Below are 22,128 nucleotides of genomic sequence, written 5' to 3'. Positions count from 1 at the left end.
TAATAAATTTAAAATGGAGGACTAATAGATTGACAAGTGACATCATATTAATTAAGATGTCTAATATAGCGACATATGACAAAATGATTACTCTTTTATTAGCATAGAGAAGTGATTTTTTGGAAAAGTCACTGTCTTTTTGTAATTTTTGCCAAAAGACTTTTACTCCAAAAAATAATAAAAATAATAAAAAAAATAAGCCAAACTTAGTATACCTTCCCTTTTTCGTTTGAATCGCTCCTGCTCTAGAGTGCTTTTAAAGTGACAATTTCTTCATCTCCAATGGAAGATTGAAGGTCTTTTGTTGTTTCTTTGAAGATTAAGTTCAAATCTCACCATCTGTTGCACTTGAAAGTATTAATTTTTCCTTAATCTTCTGCATTTCATTTCTAGGGTTTAAGTAATTTTTCAAATTCAATTTATAGGTTTCAATTATATTTTTAGTTGTGTTACTAGCTGCCGGTTCCTTTCTAGTTCATGATTCAATCCACTACTTCCATAATAATGGTGAAATTTGGAGTTTGAATGAGTTTTTGGGGATTTCTAACCCTAGCTCCTTTAAAATTCGAATTTCATTGATGAAATTGAGTAGCTAGATGGTTTCTAAGTTCATTTCAAGTTACCAGATTATCAATCTTAGTTAAGTTTGCAAATCAAGTTTCTATTGGTGATTGTTGAGAATAATTTATGTTTTGGAGCTTTTAGCTATCATCCATGGAGTTTGAATGTAATGTAGATCGTTGATTTCACTCAAATATCTTAATAATACTTTATGATTAAATTATACAAGCTCTTTTTTTTTTCTTTTCTAATTGAAATCTATTATTAAGCGCTTGAAATGCATGTTGCTAATTCTAAGTTTTTTTTGGAGGTTTTAAGCTTCTATGGAGTTTTAAGAACAAATTGACAAAAACACTCATAGATCCATTGGTGTTATTAATTAATCATGTAATTAACCTTTTAATATGTTTAGGAATTGATTCATATCATCATCGATGCAATTCATGGATGAAAACTTAAACTAACAACCATATTTACGTTTTAAAGTCTAAAAATGAAGTTTTCAGAATGTTCATTTTGATTCAAGATCTAATCGTGGTAACGATGATACGAATGCATTAAAAAAGGTGCACTTAAGATTAGAAATTAGTCTAATCATTGAAAACCATAAAAAAAATGATGTTTGAAGTGTTAAAATCAAATTTAGCATAGGCTGTGCGAAATTCTGCAATTCACATAGGCTGTACGAAATTCTTTTGTATTTCACATGGGCCGTATAACACCCTATATTTTAATACTAGAAATAGCATAAAATAGTAGATATTAGTTGCACTAATGTCATGTCCAATGGAAGCAAGTCCAATATATTCAACATATAAATACATGCCATTGCATAATTTGGGGTCTCCAAAATTCCAAATCCGTAGCAACACTAAATACAAAAATACCATTAATTAAAACTTTAAAGTGTTTGCTAGGTGCTAATCCTAATGTCTAAGTCTCTTTAAATTCACACTTCCTCAACTAACGATCCAAGTCCAAACACTTCAATCTTTAACATGGAACACATGTCAATAAAAATATAGGTGAGACAATATCAATTAGTATTATTGTTAAATAAAAACTAGGGCTTAATTGTAAATAAGGTCAGAATAGAGATTTTATTGAAGATATACAATATCACATTAGATGGTTACCAAGTGTTTATTGTGAAACTAGTTATTTACCCGAAATTGATTATTGTTTTATGCAGAAATGTCTCATTATTTTGGCAAATGCTTTGATAAAGTCATAATTTCTTTTGAACAGAAAAATCCTGATTATTTAATTTTAAATGATAACCTGTCATTTTTTGTTAAAATAAAAATAATGATTTTTTCGTTAATTTGGGAAAAATATTAAATAATCGAGACTTTTATGCTCAAAATTTTTTAGGGCTTTATATAAAATTTTCCAAAATAATGAAACTTTTTTGCATAAAACCCAATTAGTTACAATTACAAGTATTTTGGGCTTGATTTTAAGAAAAAAACAATATATGACTTAATTGGATTTGAGTTCAAAATACATGGACTTTAATGAATATTTTCCTAAAATATATGATGCTTATTTTAATTTAGTAATTTTTTAAATTTGTGGTAAGTTAACACTTTACCCTTTGTTGCTTTATAGAACATGGATTTACTTTGACATTTTTAAATATGTTGAAAATAGTGTCCATTGTCGCATCATAAGGTAATATTACTATTAATAATAGGTTCCTTTTGGGTTACATATAAGGATAAGTAAGAGCAAAATCTGACATGAGAGTTGTATTGGGGTTTAGTTTGTTAATTAATTAAGATTTTAATTGATTGATAAGAAACTTATAGACTTAAGGGGTTTAAATGTAGAGATCTCGTTGATCTCGAGAGTGACCCTCTGCTGAGGTCAATACTTTACCTGCTGACCGAAGGGTGTTATAAGCGAAGTTGTGAAGGGATCCAGAAGTTTCTGATTTTAGAAGGAGATGCAAAGTTCAAGATAAGTTGACTCTTGTTTTGTCTTTTAGTTATGATAGTTAATATCTGCTGGATTGTAATGATTGCTGGATAATGAATAGATTACTTAGTCATGTCACTATCTTTTGTCAAACTTATTTACCCTTTTTCCATCATAGTATGCCTATAAAAGGGAACCAAGATGTGGTTCTCCTTACACGTTTCTTGGCTATTTGGCTAGACAATCTACTCAACATATGATTATTCTTTGTTAACTTACAATATTCATTTACTTATGCTTCTGATCTTTCATTATTGTTCTTTATATCAGTTGTTAAGTTATTATTTCCGCACTTACTTCGGTCACTATACATAAGAGCATTTTCTTGGTTTTATCATTTGGTATCAGAGCCTAGATTGGTTGTCTACTATCTACTCTCACCGTATTATCATTGTAAGGAACCTTGGTAACTTAAATTTCTAGGAAGCTTGGACGTAGTCTTTATGTACCATCGTCGCTCAAAAAATCTTTTGCAAAAATGGCTAATTTACAACCGATATATGTTGTAAATGTCTCCAACGGTCTGGGATGTTCCACATGAGCACCCATACTGATTGCTGATGAATATGAATGATGAAAAACTAGAATGAGTAACTATCTAAAAATAAAAGGAAAGGATGTCTGGCGTTGTTGATGTCAAATTATGTTGTGAGGTGTCAAAGTGTCATGAGTCTGTCTTAATGTCGAAGTATGTATATCAACTTTTATTGTATGTATATCATAGGGGCACCTTTGTTTGTCGAAGCTTAATAGATTTAGCCCTTATGTATTTTTTTGTAAACTTCTGTAATGCCTATAAATAGGGATATGTACTAGAGATAGAGTAACTTTTGGGCAATTTCATGTTCTTACTCTATTCACTCTTGTAACCTTCAGGAGTTTAATTGAGCCATCCAGATTATATTTACTCAATGTTCTAAGATTCAATTCAAACTTTAATTTCATTTCATTTACTCAATCAATACAAACTACATTTGGTATCAGAGCATGATTCTAGCAATTGATTTTTTTGATTTTCTCTTTGTTTCAAAAGTTTTTGAGTCGCTGTTCTAGATTCAAAAATATTCCGCACTTTTGATCTAGAAAATCTTTTCTAATCAATTGTTTTGATTCGATTCTGCTTTTTGTTTGATAAATCGAGTGTTCGGTGATTGATTTCTAGAAGATTTACTCCATAAATTTCTTCTTTCTGAAGCTTTTCATCAATTCTGTCCGTACGTTAATGGCGAACTTCAACATGAACACGATGACTAGATTTTCTCATCTCCTCGGTTCTTCAACCAAAATCCGTATGTTGATTCCTGAGTACTATGATCAGTGGACTGATAGGATGGAAGATTATCTGACTAGGATTGATGAAGATCTATGGCAATGTGTAAAGAGTGGAAACTTTCGTCCTTTGATGCTTGCTGGAATCGAAAATGCTGGTTCATCTGCTGATGTTGCTACTCAAACTGAAAAATACAAATCTAATGACAAATGTTGTATGCCTGAATTACGTGGAGCTCTTCCACATGTGGTGTACAACTATGTTCGTGGATACAAAATGGCTAAAGAGATTTGGGATACTTTGAAAGATAAGTATCAAGGGAGTGAGAAGATGAAGAAAAGTTCTGTTAAGCAGTGTCTTCTTGAATTAGGAGAATTCAAATAGAAGGAAGGTGAGAATATTGAACTCTACCATGATTGTCTAAATGAATGAATTTCAAATGTAGTCGATATGGAGTTAATCGTACTACTCTTGAATTCAACTTGATTTTTCTGATGGGGCTTTGTAAGGAGTGGCATAATATCGGTCTGATGATTAAGACCCAACAAAGTTTTGACAACTTTTCTCTTGGTGATCTCTACAATGTTTTGAAGGCTCATGAAAGTGAGATCAACGAAATAGCTGAAAAAACAAAATGAATTTGGGAGGTCGTCTAGCACTGGTGTCGAAGGTGACAGTTAGATAATTTGGATTTCGACCCATTCCCTTACAAAAACGCTCCGTGATACGTAACTAAAACATATCACGATTTTGACCCTTTCCCGTGCCACCATCTTCAGATATGTCGACCCATGCCCTTGCTAACTCAACTTCTTCTTTTTGTGTCCATCTTCTCGGATCAGCTTTCCCTTTCTTTTGTTGTTGCTGTTCGTGCTCGGAATCCGAAAATAATTCGGTTGAAGGTGTGAATGACGGTTGGGATGAAAATTGGGTTTGAGGTTGAGATCGGAAATGGAATTGTTGGGGCATTTGGAATTGTGAATAATAGCTAGGAACACCATCCATTTGTGGCTGGTAAGGTGGTGGTGATGATGAATCGTAGCCGAAAAGTGTGAAAGGGTTGTTAACATTTTGGTTTGGAAGAGTTTGGATTGTCGGAAGAAGACATTTTCAATGAAAAAAATATTTGTTAAGAATGTATAGTGGTGAAATTTTGGAAATTTGATTTGTATATATAATAGATTTAAAAAAAATTGAAAATTGCCAAACTAGCCGTTGCCAGACCGTTTGGCAACGGCCCCTTTCCCAAAATGCCACAAAATTTAAAAATCTGCCAACGGTAGAAGACCACCGACAGTATTTCACCTGCTGTAAAACCACCTTCATGGCGCGGTGTTTACTGGTGGTGAAAGGGTGACACGTTGGATACCGCCGGTGACCCCATCACCGCACCATGTAGCCTAAGGGCACATATAAGAAATATTAATTATGCGAAATATGACCATAATTGAATGTGATAAACATTATTTATAAATAATAATACTATTCTTTATAATTAATATATTTTACATTTAACTATGGTAATATTACATATAATTAATGTTAATCACATATAATTATAGTAACATTTCTTATAATTAATACTTCAATCAATGCATCTTATATGTGTATTAGAAAATCCCTATTTTATTATATTATTTTGTTAATTATTACATAATTATTTGTACTATGTGTGAAATTTATTTTGGTATGTTTTGTTAATTTTATAAAATTTTAGGATTATAAATTTAATTATTTTTTTAGGTTGTTAGTCATAAGTGTTTATTACATGCTTCTTGTGCAACATTATGAAAAGGCTTCCACTCAGTCTCAATATGATGCAAAAATGCACATTTTTTCCCCCTAAATTTCCTCCGTATTTGAAATCCATCCATAGTAGCCGATCCATAAGGTTTGTTTTTTCATGTTAATGTATACAACATAAAAAACTAGCTAACAAATAACAATTAAAAATGATCTTATACTTATATAGTAATGAACATTTTATATTACATTAATTCAGTCAAAATAAATCATTGATTTCTCAATGAACATATACGTAGCAATAGCATTGACTTGGTGTTGACTTTTGTTGCAGGTGGGGCCTTCACGGGTGCCATCACTGGTGCTGTGGCGGGTAGAGCTTCTGATTGTGGGGCCCTCCGTGGAGCTGGACTCGGTGCTCTTGCTGGAGCTGTTCTTTCTGTTGAGGTTCTAGAAGCTTCACGTGCTTATTGGTCTCAAGAACCCTCTTCCAATAGAAACTCATCAATGGTAATTAATAATCACTAATCATTTAAATAATATTTTCCCAAAACATATATAAATATCTTATAAACATACTTCTGGTTATTATAGGCTGATTTTATGGAGGAGCTTCTTCGTGGAAGGTTTTCAGAGGAACGTTTTCCACCTGAACTTTTAACAGCGTATCATTTTCAGGTCAAAATTTGCAACAAACAAAAATCCAAATGCAAAACATAAAAAAAAAATGATATAACAATAATAATTATTATACTTTGGACATTATTAAAATTTTCCAGCAGGTGAGTATGAGTCCTGTTGATGTACTTGATTTTAATGATGACGTGGCACACAAAGGGTTGTCAGATGATTCATTGAGACGCTTACCATGGCACAAGATTTCAGATGAAAGTAAACCGAATCAAACCATTTGTTGCACAATATGTTTGCAGGTTTATTATATTCTCACCTCAAAACTATATATATATATATATATATATATATATATATATATATATATATATATATATTTTTAATGATATATGTTTGAGTTGACTGATATCAAGTATTTGGTTGACCATGGCAGGATGTTAAAGTTGGTGAAATTGCTCGAAGTTTGCCTCATTGTCAACACATGTTTCACCAGATTTGTGTGGATAAGTGGTTATCTAGACATGGATCATGCCCTATATGTCGACAACATGTGTAAGTTTTTGTTAAATAAATTATGTATAAAATTATTGGTGTATATATATATATGTTTATGTATACATGTGTGTGTGTTTGTGTTGATTGTTGTAAGATGATGATGTCATTGGGATGTGTATAGCTTCTTGTAAGATGGGTTGTGTTTTGTTACAAATATGCAATTTAGGGTATGTATATGGAGACTATTTTGAAATAAATGTGTTATTGTATATCTTTATTGAGTTAATAATAAATAAAAGGTTGATGTTGATTATAATTTATAATTGTTTTGAGTGGTATAGAAATGAACTATCTATTTTAATAAATGAAAGGTTTTTTTCTTTCTTTTTTTTTTTTTGTAATATGTCACTCTCATTCAATTTGTCAAATGTTATTTTGAATTATTTTTTTTTTCACAGTTATTTTATAGGTTTTTTTATTTTAATAAATTTCACATATAATTTAGTGTAATAATTACAATAAATATAGTAATAAATGAATATCAATTTCATTAATAGATTTATATTTTTATTCGAAAATTTCCAAATTAAAGTACATTAGTTTATTTTGTTTGTTTATTTAAATTTAAAAGATAAAAAAAAATCAGTTTTAATAATACATTATTTTTCTTATAAATCTAAAATTCTTAAATATTTAAACTTTTATATTTAATTTTTTTAATCAATCTTACACATAGTTGATACAAATAAAAAATTGTCGTATTCATTAAAGGAAGAAGCCAAAATAAAAAATTACCTTCTGTTTTTCTTCTGGATCCAAAATTAAACTCAAGACTATTACCAATTTAATATGTATTATGGGAGATTAAAATAAGACACATAATTAGTCAATAATTTGTAACATTCTTATTTTAGGGTTAGAGTTGTTAGACCTTTTACTAGATTAAGTTCTAAAAATGAAATAAAATAAATATAATTGAGCTAAATATGAATAATAAAATAAATTATAGAAAATAATTAAATAAAATTATGCTAGTGAAATTTAAAGATTTAAAGTTATTACAAAGATTAACTAAGAGATAAATCAAGATTTTAGTGTCGAGTAATTTTTTATTTAAGTTTGGATAACTTTTGTTGACTTGGATTAAATTAGATAAACTGGTGTTTGGCTTATCTTTTGAGGGCCAAAAGTTTTTTTTGGAAAAGATAAAATGCAAAAGATGTTTGGTAAAACCATTTTAAAAGCTATTTTTTGATTTTTTATATAAGGAAGCTAGTTTATAATCCGTGGAAACCACGGGTAGAAAATTAATTAAATTTTTATAGTAAAACCTCAAAATTATTAATTAATTATTTTAAATAAATTATTACTCACGATATATTTTTATTAGTTATGTGAAATTATAATCGTTGATTCAAATAATTATATAAAATTAATTTTTAATATATATTAGATATTTTTTATTTGTGAATTAATGAAAACAATAATATAAAATTTAAAATCGAGAATAAATACATTGACTAATAACATCATATTAATTAGGAGGTCTAATAAATTTAAAATGGAGGACTAATAGATTGACAAGTGACATCATATTAATTAAGATGTCTAATATAGCGACATATGACAAAATGATTACTCTTTTATTAGCATAGAGAAGTGATTTTTTGGAAAAGTCACTGTCTTTTTGTAATTTTTGCCAAAAGACTTTTACTCCAAAAAATAATAAAAATAATAAAAAAAATAAGCCAAACTTAGTATACCTTCCCTTTTTCGTTTGAATCGCTCCTGCTCTAGAGTGCTTTTAAAGTGACAATTTCTTCATCTCCAATGGAAGATTGAAGGTCTTTTGTTGTTTCTTTGAAGATTAAGTTCAAATCTCACCATCTGTTGCACTTGAAAGTATTAATTTTTCCTTAATCTTCTACATTTCATTTCTAGGGTTTAAGTAATTGTTCAAATTCAATTTATAGGTTTCAATTATATTTTTAGTTGTGTTACTAGCTGCCGGTTCCTTTCTAGTTCATGATTCAATCCACTACTTCCATAATAATGGTGAAATTTGGAGTTTGAATGAGTTTTTGGGGATTTCTAACCCTAGCTCCTTTAAAATTCGAATTTCATTGATGAAATTGAGTAGCTAGATGGTTTCTAAGTTCATTTCAAGTTACCAGATTATCAATCTTAGTTAAGTTTGCAAATCAAGTTTCTATTGGTGATTGTTGAGAATAATTTATGTTTTGGAGCTTTTAGCTATCATCCATGGAGTTTGAATGTAATGTAGATCGTTGATTTCACTCAAATATCTTAATAATACTTTATGATTAAATTATACAAGCTCTTTTTTTTTTCTTTTCTAATTGAAATCTATTATTAAGCGCTTGAAATGCATGTTGCTAATTCTAAGTTTTTTTTGGAGGTTTTAAGCTTCTATGGAGTTTTAAGAACAAATTGACAAAAACACTCATAGATCCATTGGTGTTATTAATTAATCATGTAATTAACCTTTTAATATGTTTAGGAATTGATTCATATCATCATCGATGCAATTCATGGATGAAAACTTAAACTAACAACCATATTTACGTTTTAAAGTCTAAAAATGAAGTTTTCAGAATGTTCATTTTGATTCAAGATCTAATCGTGGTAACGATGATACGAATGCATTAAAAAAGGTGCACTTAAGATTAGAAATTAGTCTAATCATTGAAAACCATAAAAAAAATGATGTTTGAAGTGTTAAAATCAAATTTAGCATAGGCTGTGCGAAATTCTGCAATTCACATAGGCTGTACGAAATTCTTTTGTATTTCACATGGGCCGTATAACACCCTATATTTTAATACTAGAAATAGCATAAAATAGTAGATATTAGTTGCACTAATATCATGTCCAATGGAAGCAAGTCCAATATATTCAACATATAAATACATGCCATTGCATAATTTGGGGTCTCCAAAATTCCAAATCCGTAGCAACACTAAATACAAAAATACCATTAATTAAAACTTTAAAGTGTTTGCTAGGTGCTAATCCTAATGTCTAAGTCTCTTTAAATTCACACTTCCTCAACTAACGATCCAAGTCCAAACACTTCAATCTTTAACATGGAACACATGTCAATAAAAATATAGGTGAGACAATATCAATTAGTATTATTGTTAAATAAAAACTAGGGCTTAATTGTAAATAAGGTCAGAATAGAGATTTTATTGAAGATATACAATATCACATTAGATGGTTACCAAGTGTTTATTGTGAAACTAGTTATTTACCCGAAATTGATTATTGTTTTATGCAGAAATGTCTCATTATTTTGGCAAATGCTTTGATAAAGTCATAATTTCTTTTGAACAGAAAAATCCTGATTATTTAATTTTAAATGATAACCTGTCATTTTTTGTTAAAATAAAAATAATGATTTTTTCGTTAATTTGGGAAAAATATTAAATAATCGAGACTTTTATGCTCAAAATTTTTTAGGGCTTTATATAAAATTTTCCAAAATAATGAAACTTTTTTGCATAAAACCCAATTAGTTACAATTACAAGTATTTTGGGCTTGATTTTAAGAAAAAAACAATATATGACTTAATTGGATTTGAGTTCAAAATACATGGACTTTAATGAATATTTTCCTAAAATATATGATGCTTATTTTAATTTAGTAATTTTTTAAATTTGTGGTAAGTTAACACTTTACCCTTTGTTGCTTTATAGAACATGGATTTACTTTGACATTTTTAAATATGTTGAAAATAGTGTCCATTGTCGCATCATAAGGTAATATTACTATTAATAATAGGTTCCTTTTGGGTTACATATAAGGATAAGTAAGAGCAAAATCTGACATGAGAGTTGTATTGGGGTTTAGTTTGTTAATTAATTAAGATTTTAATTGATTGATAAGAAACTTATAGACTTAAGGGGTTTAAATGTAGAGATCTCGTTGATCTCGAGAGTGACCCTCTGCTGAGGTCAATACTTTACCTGCTGACCGAAGGGTGTTATAAGCGAAGTTGTGAAGGGATCCAGAAGTTTCTGATTTTAGAAGGAGATGCAAAGTTCAAGATAAGTTGACTCTTGTTTTGTCTTTTAGTTATGATAGTTAATATCTGCTGGATTGTAATGATTGCTGGATAATGAATAGATTACTTAGTCATGTCACTATCTTTTGTCAAACTTATTTACCCTTTTTCCATCATAGTATGCCTATAAAAGGGAACCAAGATGTGGTTCTCCTTACACGTTTCTTGGCTATTTGGCTAGACAATCTACTCAACATATGATTATTCTTTGTTAACTTACAATATTCATTTACTTATGCTTCTGATCTTTCATTATTGTTCTTTATATCAGTTGTTAAGTTATTATTTCCGCACTTACTTCGGTCACTATACATAAGAGCATTTTCTTGGTTTTATCATTTGGTATCAGAGCCTAGATTGGTTGTCTACTATCTACTCTCACCGTATTATCATTGTAAGGAACCTTGGTAACTTAAATTTCTAGGAAGCTTGGACGTAGTCTTTATGTACCATCGTCGCTCAAAAAATCTTTTGCAAAAATGGCTAATTTACAACCGATATATGTTGTAAATGTCTCCAACGGTCTGGGATGTTCCACATGAGCACCCATACTGATTGCTGATGAATATGAATGATGAAAAACTAGAATGAGTAACTATCTAAAAATAAAAGGAAAGGATGTCTGGCGTTGTTGATGTCAAATTATGTTGTGAGGTGTCAAAGTGTCATGAGTCTGTCTTAATGTCGAAGTATGTATATCAACTTTTATTGTATGTATATCATAGGGGCACCTTTGTTTGTCGAAGCTTAATAGATTTAGCCCTTATGTATTTTTTTGTAAACTTCTGTAATGCCTATAAATAGGGATATGTACTAGAGATAGAGTAACTTTTGGGCAATTTCATGTTCTTACTCTATTCACTCTTGTAACCTTCAGGAGTTTAATTGAGCCATCCAGATTATATTTACTCAATGTTCTAAGATTCAATTCAAACTTTAATTTCATTTCATTTACTCAATCAATACAAACTACATTTGGTATCAGAGCATGATTCTAGCAATTGATTTTTTTGATTTTCTCTTTGTTTCAAAAGTTTTTGAGTCGCTGTTCTAGATTCAAAAATATTCCGCACTTTTGATCTAGAAAATCTTTTCTAATCAATTGTTTTGATTCGATTCTGCTTTTTGTTTGATAAATCGAGTGTTCGGTGATTGATTTCTAGAAGATTTACTCCATAAATTTCTTCTTTCTGAAGCTTTTCATCAATTCTGTCCGTACGTTAATGGCGAACTTCAACATGAACACGATGACTAGATTTTCTCATCTCCTCGGTTCTTCAACCAAAATCCGTATGTTGATTCCTGAGTACTATGATCAGTGGACTGATAGGATGGAAGATTATCTGACTAGGATTGATGAAGATCTATGGCAATGTGTAAAGAGTGGAAACTTTCGTCCTTTGATGCTTGCTGGAATCGAAAATGCTGGTTCATCTGCTGATGTTGCTACTCAAACTGAAAAATACAAATCTAATGACAAATGTTGTATGCCTGAATTACGTGGAGCTCTTCCACATGTGGTGTACAACTATGTTCGTGGATACAAAATGGCTAAAGAGATTTGGGATACTTTGAAAGATAAGTATCAAGGGAGTGAGAAGATGAAGAAAAGTTCTGTTAAGCAGTGTCTTCTTGAATTAGGAGAATTCAAATAGAAGGAAGGTGAGAATATTGAACTCTACCATGATTGTCTAAATGAATGAATTTCAAATGTAGTCGATATGGAGTTAATCGTACTACTCTTGAATTCAACTTGATTTTCTGATGGGGCTTTGTAAGGAGTGGCATAATATCGGTCTGATGATTAAGACCCAACAAAGTTTTGACAACTTTTCTCTTGGTGATCTCTACAATGTTTTGAAGGCTCATGAAAGTGAGATCAACGAAATAGCTGAAAAAACAAAATGAATTTGGGAGGTCGTCTAGCACTGGTGTCGAAGGTGACAGTTAGATAATTTGGATTTCGACCCATTCCCTTACAAAAACGCTCCGTGATACGTAACTAAAACATATCACGATTTTGACCCTTTCCCGTGCCACCATCTTCAGATATGTCGACCCATGCCCTTGCTAACTCAACTTCTTCTTTTTGTGTCCATCTTCTCGGATCAGCTTTCCCTTTCTTTTGTTGTTGCTGTTCGTGCTCGGAATCCGAAAATAATTCGGTTGAAGGTGTGAATGACGGTTGGGATGAAAATTGGGTTTGAGGTTGAGATCGGAAATGGAATTGTTGGGGCATTTGGAATTGTGAATAATAGCTAGGAACACCATCCATTTGTGGCTGGTAAGGTGGTGGTGATGATGAATCGTAGCCGAAAAGTGTGAAAGGGTTGTTAACATTTTGGTTTGGAAGAGTTTGGATTGTCGGAAGAAGACATTTTCAATGAAAAAAATATTTGTTAAGAATGTATAGTGGTGAAATTTTGGAAATTTGATTTGTATATATAATAGATTTAAAAAAAATTGAAAATTGCCAAACTAGCCGTTGCCAGACCGTTTGGCAACGGCCCCTTTCCCAAAATGCCACAAAATTTAAAAATCTGCCAACGGTAGAAGACCACCGACAGTATTTCACCTGCTGTAAAACCACCTTCATGGCGCGGTGTTTACTGGTGGTGAAAGGGTGACACGTTGGATACCGCCGGTGACCCCATCACCGCACCATGTAGCCTAAGGGCACATATAAGAAATATTAATTATGCGAAATATGACCATAATTGAATGTGATAAACATTATTTATAAATAATAATACTATTCTTTATAATTAATATATTTTACATTTAACTATGGTAATATTACATATAATTAATGTTAATCACATATAATTATAGTAACATTTCTTATAATTAATACTTCAATCAATGCATCTTATATGTGTATTAGAAAATCCCTATTTTATTATATTATTTTGTTAATTATTACATAATTATTTGTACTATGTGTGAAATTTATTTTGGTATGTTTTGTTAATTTTATAAAATTTTAGGATTATAAATTTAATTATTTTTTTAGGTTGTTAGTCATAAGTGTTTATTACATGCTTCTTGTGCAACATTATGAAAAGGCTTCCACTCAGTCTCAATATGATGCAAAAATGCACATTTTTTCCCCCTAAATTTCCTCCGTATTTGAAATCCATCCATAGTAGCCGATCCATAAGGTTTGTTTTTTCATGTTAATGTATACAACATAAAAAACTAGCTAACAAATAACAATTAAAAATGATCTTATACTTATATAGTAATGAACATTTTATATTACATTAATTCAGTCAAAATAAATCATTGATTTCTCAATGAACATATACGTAGCAATAGCATTGACTTGGTGTTGACTTTTGTTGCAGGTGGGGCCTTCACGGGTGCCATCACTGGTGCTGTGGCGGGTAGAGCTTCTGATTGTGGGGCCCTCCGTGGAGCTGGACTCGGTGCTCTTGCTGGAGCTGTTCTTTCTGTTGAGGTTCTAGAAGCTTCACGTGCTTATTGGTCTCAAGAACCCTCTTCCAATAGAAACTCATCAATGGTAATTAATAATCACTAATCATTTAAATAATATTTTCCCAAAACATATATAAATATCTTATAAACATACTTCTGGTTATTATAGGCTGATTTTATGGAGGAGCTTCTTCGTGGAAGGTTTTCAGAGGAACGTTTTCCACCTGAACTTTTAACAGCGTATCATTTTCAGGTCAAAATTTGCAACAAACAAAAATCCAAATGCAAAACATAAAAAAAAAAATGATATAACAATAATAATTATTATACTTTGGACATTATTAAAATTTTCCAGCAGGTGAGTATGAGTCCTGTTGATGTACTTGATTTTAATGATGACGTGGCACACAAAGGGTTGTCAGATGATTCATTGAGACGCTTACCATGGCACAAGATTTCAGATGAAAGTAAACCGAATCAAACCATTTGTTGCACAATATGTTTGCAGGTTTATCATTTTCTCACCTAAAACTATATATATATTTTTAAGAGTAAATTACACGAATGGTCCCTAAGGTTTGGGGTAATTTGCGCATTGGGTCCCTAACTTATTTTTTTAACTCGGAAGGTCCCTACTGATTGTTTTTGTTACGCACTTTGTCCCTATTGTTTGTTTTTATTACGTGCTTGGTCCCTGTATTACTTAAAAATACTATTATTTATATATGAAAAAATGGTGGGGTAGGTAAAATAAGGTGAGGGGAGTGGGGTTGGGGGTGTGTTTATTTAAATAAATTAAAAAATCAAAGGAAAAATAGTCTTTTTAGGTAAGACAGGGACCAAATGTGTAACAAAAACAAACAGTAGGGACCTTCCGAGTTAAAAAAATAAGTTAGGGACCAAACATGCAAATTACCCTAAACCATAGGGACCATCCGTGTAATTGGGTTGACCGATATCAAGTATTTGGTTGACCATGGCAGGATGTTAAAGTTGGTGAAATTGCTTGAAGCTTGCCTCATTGTCAACACATGTTTCACCAGATTTGTGTGGATAAGTGGTTATCTAGACATGGATCATGCCCCATATGCCGACAACATGTGTAAGTTTTTGTTATATGATTATGTATAAAATTATTGGTGTATATATATGTATGTATGTATACATGTGTGTGTGTGTTGATTGTTGTAAGATGATGATGTCATTGGGATGTGTATAGCTTCTTTGTAAGATGGGTTGTGTTTTGTTACAAATCTGTGATTTTTTAGGATATGTATACGGAGACTATTTTGAAATAAATGTGTTATTGTATAACTTGATTGAGTTAATAATGAATAAAAGGTTGATGTTGCATATATTCATTTGTGGTTGTGATGAAGTTGCAAAATGAAACAGACAACAGGAATATGAACAGGGCTGAAGGGTTGAAGTTGATTATAAGTTCTAACGGTTTTCATGACTCGTTATAGATCGATAAAATACTTACTATTTTCTTATGTATGTTTAGGAAAATATAATAAATATACGTATATATTGATAAATATAAATTTATATTAAAATAAAAAACATTTACTTAAATACATGACTTAAAAAATGTTTAATGCTAATCCGTGAAATGTGTATTAAGTAGCTATCATATATAAACATTTACTAAGGAAAGAAAATAGTTAGAATATTTGTTCTCAAGATTAATAGAATTAATGTATCTATCATATATAAACTCTTACTAAAAAGTGAATTTTAAATTTTAAGAAAATGTAAAGCATATGAAAATGACAAGTGGAAAAAAGAAAATCAAAAAATCTTAGAAAATGATATGTGTCAAATGTAATGAGAAAAAGACATTTGACAAAATCATTTTCATTTATTATGGTAGATAACGATGAACCGTATTATGTCTAAGCATGTTCTCAATGATGAAAACTTTTTAACATGTAAAAGAATTTGCGACCTGTCATTTGTTTGGTTGATTGCAAAATCAAATTCTTGACACTTGATACCCAAAGATTATATTGTCTCACTCTTTATATCGGTGATTGTTGGTGTGGTTTAGGGTGAAAATTCTATATCACATTATATATGCGGTTTGAGATTTTTGGAGACTGAAAAACACACGGTAAAAGTCTTAAGGTAGTTTTTCCGAGTGACATACATAAGTACTTTTCGTTAGCCTTGTGTTTATTACGATCAACTGTTTATGCTTATTTATGCCGAGAGTGGAAAGGTGGTGGGGGACTCTTTATTTAATAATAATAACTAATAGCATATATGGGTTGTCCATTGAACTTTTTGAAATTGGTTTAAATGGTCACAATAGTTATTTTCTAGCTTTACTTTTCTAGATTTATGAGTATATAGTAGATGTAAACATGTTTTTTTAGTCATCTTCACCTAAAACGTGTTAAGTGTTCCACCTCTACACTTGAAGCACACGTGGCTCCATCGTCACCAATGATGTGCCGGTTATTAAATAGGTGGTTGCCTAGCAAATATCATTCTGTTGTCATCTTTTTCAACTCCAACAACTGGTATTTGTCACCGCCACCGGTAACCACCTGTCACCGCGGTGACACCTTCTTTAGCATACGATAAAGACGTGAAACCTGTTAAACCTGTAAATGAGCTCAAAATCAAACTCACAAAAAAAAAGAAAAAAAAAAGGGAGATTAAACCCCTCTATTCTGGATATGTATTTTTCCCTTTATCTCACTATCTCTACCCTCGTTATGAACCTAATCTTGAAAAGGAATCAGATGGATATCATAGGAACGAATATCGAAAGCTCTAACAGGAACGCTTTGTGAGTCTTATAATAGATTTGAAACTTTATCGTTTGGATATGAAATTCATTTTGAATTCTAAACCAAAACCCATCTCCAGCACCAGTTATTATAGACAAAATCAAGGTAGTATTTGTACAAATAAAAAATTATCTATTTATTATAGGAAGAAACAAAAGTAATTTTATTTTCCATTTTCTTCTAGATCCAAAATTATCATCAAAATAATCTTTTAAACCCGACTAAAGCCACTTTATACCTCTAGAAAGCAAGAAAAATATTTCGACCAATTAAACTAACCCGTGAAATTTGATGAACAATAATGACATTAACTCTTACTAATAATATTTGTAACAAAAAGACAAAATATGAAAAAAAAAAAAACCATAAAAGTAAGGTTAAAATAGGCAATTTCTATTTGTACCCCCAATGTTGTGTACCCCTAAATGTGAGTATAATAGTTTGTACCCCTGATGTGACAATGACATTGTATCTGAGTGAAAGGGGATACTTATAACACAACCCTTAAAATATTCTATTTATAAAGACTCAACACTTTATTTATAAAGATTTCCGAGCCTCCAAAATTATCGATCTTATCTATAGTTTTTTTACTTTATAATAATTTTATTAAACAAAAGTCGATGAATTTAAATATTTTTAATATTACAGTCCTTTCTCAATTTCACTTATTTAACACTATATTTCTAAAATGTTTTATAAAATCTTATGGTCTGATTTGTTGTTTTTAAACATATGTAATATTTATAAAAATACAAATACTTAATGATAACATTAAATAAAATCAATCTATTACAATACATAAAATTAAAATAAGTAGTATCAAATGTAGATTTTATAATTTTTCGCTCATATATCCTCGCACAACAATTGATGAAACATTTTGACGATTAAAATCACGACTATTACTAATTTAATGTGTATTATCAAAGATTAAAATAAGACAAATAATTAGTCATAAAATGTAACGCTATTATTTTAGGGCTACAGTTTTTGGACCTTTTACTAAATTAAGTTATAAAAATGAAATAAAATAAAAATAATTAAACTAAATATGAATAATAAAATACATTTATAAAATATAATTAATAAAATTATGCTGGTGAAATTTGAAGCTTCAAAGTTATTGCAAAGATTAACCAATGATAAATCAAGATTTTAGTGTCTAGTAACTATTTTTGTCTAGTTTAGGAAAAACTTATGTTTGACTTGGATTAAATTAGATAAACTATGTATTAGGTATTATTTGTAATAAATCAATACTTATAAACTTAATTTATAGTTTTCTAAGTCGGAAAAATGTTAGTAAATGGTTAATGGGAAAATCTATAATGAAGGGACTAAAATCGAGGATTTTGGGAAATTTGCTTTGACTTTGACTTTGAATTGACATTGGAAAAACTGTTTAGGAAATCGATTGGGAAGGACTATGAGTGGAAATATATGTGTGGTAGTTATTTAGTCATATGGTGTTAAAAAAAGAGAAAATTATATCTAAATAATCATTTGTTATATTCCCATAAATGGAGCATTCAATCATGGATCTTCCTTCCATTTCTCATTGAATCTCTCTAGCTATAGAGTGCTTTTAAAGTGGCAATTTCATCATCTCCAATGGAGGATTAAAGCTCTTTTGACGTTTCTTTGAAGATTAAGTTCAAATCTCATCATGTGTTGCGCTTGAAAGTATCAGTTTTTCATTAATCTTCTCCATTTCATTTCTAAGGTTTAAGTAATTGTTCAAATTCAGTTTATAGGTTTCAATTAATTTTTTAGTTGAGTTTCTAGCTGTTGTTCCTTTCTAGTTCATGTTTTGATCCACTACTTCCATTGGTAAGATTTGGAGTTTGAAGGAGTTTTTGGGGATTTCTAACCCTAGTTCCTTTAAAATTCAAATGTAATGGATGAAGTTGAGTAGCTAGATACTTTCTAACAGATCATACTACATATCACAAACACCATCCTATCTACCGGGATACCGATCTAACCGATAATGTCATATATCACAAAGTATTATCCTACCCTCTAGGATACCGATCTAACAGGTCATACTAGCATACATAACCAGATGACAATTCAAAGGGTCGGCCTTGGTGCCTTAGACCCTTGAGTATAGTGAGGATAACTCACCTCGCAACTGCCAACTAAAAATAGAAAACTCAACTCTCAGATCGCCGCCACCAACTCCACCACCTATATCCAACACATACCAAAGCTCATAAATGTAACGCCCGCAAATCTGGGCTAGTCAAATTAGAGGCAATAGGGGTCGAAAACGACTTTTCGACAAAAGATTATTTAGAATAAATAATCTTAATCAAGTTGTAGAGTATGTTACAAGGTTTTCGTACATATAAAGAACGCCGAAAACCGAGTTATAACGAAGAAGTTATGACCCGTTGAAGTTTCGCGACGGGACCGGCACGATACCGAGAAGCGTAAATAGTGAATTTACGATAGAGCGAGATTTAGCCTTAGCGATCTAAACGAAAGTCGTAGAATATGTTAAACTAAGAACATCGATAAAAAGAACGCCCAAATCTGACTTCGTATGAGGAAGTTATGATTTTTCTAAGATTTAGCATAGCAGTGCACAACCCGAAATCTGAATTTTAGATCGGTCGATTTTTAGCCGACGGGATCTAAAATGCTTTTATGTGCTAAATACTTGTGTCTGATATGCTGTTAGTTGTTCGGATCTATGGTCTGTTGCCGACCGGATCTGGAAACCTTATGTGTTTAGGATTCTAAACGTACGACTACGATATTAGAACTAGCATGTAAACGTTTCGGAGTGATAAGGATGATTTAAACGTCAATCCTAAGTAAAGGTCTAGATTCACCTCATTAGGTGTATAGATCAAGATGGTAAGAACCCGTAGTGGAAACGTAAATGCAAATGGGAACAGAAACCAACCCCCAGTGATTGAGCAAATACCGGTGATGGAAGCCACTGCTGAGCCAGTCACAATGGCCGGAGTGCAAGCGATGATCCAAGCGATGTTGGATCGTCAAATGGAGGAAACCAGGCGTTTGCTCCAGCAAAATCGAGAGGAAGCGACCATTCAGATCGAACGGCCCGAGTTGAACGAGGGGCAGACTGAGGAGGGAAACTACAGTGGGACTGTTGGTCAAGCCAACCCACCAATGGTTAAGCAAAACCACCAGGATGGAGGAAATGATGGACGTGGATGCAAATACAAGGATTTCATGGCGTCCAAACCACCGAGTCTATCTGGAAGCCCGACGCCGGTGGAAGTCATAAACTGGATCTCCGAGATGGAGACGATGTTTGAGAGTTGTGAGTGTAGCAACAGGCAAAAGACCGCTCTCGCGGTTCCTCTGTTGAAATCTGGAGTACTAAGCTGGTGGAAGCTACTAGCTGATTCGATGCCCAAAGGAGAAGCGAACAAGATGTCATGGGAGGATTTTCTGGTGCAGCTAAAAATGCAGTACTGCTCTGAACAGGATCTTCTGGAAATCAACAACGAGTTTCAGAATCTAAAGAAGGGAAAGATGAGTGTCATCGAGTATGCTGCAAGTTTTACGGAGAAAATGAAGCTTGTTCCTTATCTAGTTCCAACTGAACTCTCCAAGGTCAATAAGTTTGCCCATGGATTACCAGCAGACTTTGGTCCAATGGTCAAACAAGCAACCACTTTGAAAGCCGCCATCTGGGCAACCAAGAATGTTGAGACCCAAATAAGGGAAAAGGGTCTGGAGAAAGTTGAAGTTGGTGAGAAGAGGAAGTCGGAAGGATCCTCAAGACCTGATAATAAGGGAAAGTTCTCGAAGTCTAACCTGGACGACTGAAGGAATGAAGCCAAGTGGTGTGAGAAGTGCAAGAAGAAACACTTCGGAAGATGCGATGGTGAAGTGACGTGCTATAAGTGTGGTAGGACCGGTCACTATTCCAGAGATTGTACATTCGAAAACAAGAAGTGCTACGAATGTGGAAATGATGGGCATATTTCAAAGAACTGTCCAAAGAAAAACGAAGCTGCAAGACCAAATGCACCGCCGAAACCAAGGGCATTTCACATGATCCTCGACGAAGCAGAAAACCGTGCGAGGAATCAAGGATGAGGACTTCATATCCGAAGATCAAGTTATGCAGTAGCCATAGTATTGTATGATGTAGCCTATTAGAGGCATAGCCTAGGGTGAACTTGAACACCTATGTAATCATTTCAAGAAATAATATAAAACCTTTGTTTCGTTATCTGATGTGTTAAGTTGATTCGCTGCATGGTGACTTGGGAAACTGCGAGACAATACTTGGGACGAGTATGAGTAGGTGTGAATGGTAGTAGAGGCCTATACTACCGGAAGCACAAGACTCACACTTGGATCAGGGAAAGTCACAAGGTTACCAAGAAGCTAGTAATTGATTTCGTTTTATTCAAGTGTGTTGTTACCATCGTTTCGGTAATGACTAAGAAGATTGTTGATATTCCGACCCTAGTGGTCATATCGAATCGAGTCCGACTACGATGAGTATGTTGTGTGGTTCAGAGAACCAAGTTTGATGTAGCGTCCGACTTAAACCAAACGGTTGAAATCAAAGCGATCAATAGAAGTATCACACTCGTTGTTAAAGAAGTTGGTGGCTAGAAATGCCTAATGTTAAAGTGTGATTATATCACATTAGAACATGAAGGAAGGCATAGTCTGTTTTAGAATTTAACTCTAAGAGACCTAAGTCTAAGTGTTGCAACATACGATGATAGGTCATTAGAATATGACACATCAATCTATAGTAGTAATAAAAGAACTTATCTCAAGTCCGTATCCAGCAAGGATCAAGATTGTGACTTGAAGGTCATAATTTGGAGTCTAACCTGAGGTAGAGAGCAGGTGCACGATCGAGTACTCTTACAGTCAATGAGTTTAAGAGATAGAATCGAAGAAATGTAGAAGTTATAATTATTACCTAGGATGAAGAGATGACGTATGCAGTCATTATACGACCCTGTTTCGTTGATGATTCCGGGACGTAATCATCCTAAGGGGGAGATAATTGTAACGCCCGCAAATCTGGGCTAGTCAAATTAGAGACAATAGGGGTCGAAAACGACTTTTTGACAAAAGATTATTTAGAATAAATAATCTTAATCAA

The 22,128-nt window shown here is 32.0% G+C and overlaps 2 protein-coding genes across 2 annotated transcripts; both read left to right on the top strand.

Annotated features, from left to right (window-relative positions):
- Positions 1–5,833: 5,833 nt before the first annotated feature.
- LOC128133568 (NEP1-interacting protein-like 2) lies at positions 5,834–6,953 on the top strand (the record flags this gene model as incomplete). Its single annotated transcript, XM_052771060.1, has 4 exons — positions 5,834–6,064; positions 6,149–6,232; positions 6,337–6,486; positions 6,621–6,953. Coding segments are annotated over 4 exons (588 nt in total), but the record flags the coding sequence as incomplete, so codon positions are not given.
- Positions 6,954–13,830: 6,877 nt separating this feature from the next.
- On the top strand, positions 13,831–15,561 carry LOC122194469 (NEP1-interacting protein-like 2). The gene is made up of 4 exons (XM_042901886.2): positions 13,831–14,293; positions 14,378–14,461; positions 14,564–14,716; positions 15,192–15,561. The coding sequence occupies exons 1-4, from the start codon at positions 14,291–14,293 to the stop codon at positions 15,216–15,218; spliced, it is 267 nt and encodes an 88-aa protein (XP_042757820.1). The 5' UTR covers positions 13,831–14,290; the 3' UTR covers positions 15,219–15,561.
- Positions 15,562–22,128: the final 6,567 nt, after the last annotated feature.

The sequence above is a fragment of the Lactuca sativa genome, chromosome 4, assembly GCF_002870075.4.
Source record: "Lactuca sativa cultivar Salinas chromosome 4, Lsat_Salinas_v11, whole genome shotgun sequence".
Taxonomy (NCBI): Eukaryota; Viridiplantae; Streptophyta; class Magnoliopsida; order Asterales; family Asteraceae; genus Lactuca; species Lactuca sativa.
Note: the sequence above shows the minus strand (reverse complement) of the source record. Positions and strands in the feature narration are given on the sequence as shown.

Bases quoted from the DNA above. Each gene is read 5' to 3' on its own strand.
- LOC122194469 (XM_042901886.2), top strand. The intron at 14,462-14,563 runs GTCAAAATTTGC...AAAATTTTCCAG, and splicing joins TAACAGCGTATCATTTTCAG to CAGGTGAGTATGAGTCCTGT. The intron at 14,717-15,191 runs GTTTATCATTTT...TGACCATGGCAG, and splicing joins GTTGCACAATATGTTTGCAG to GATGTTAAAGTTGGTGAAAT.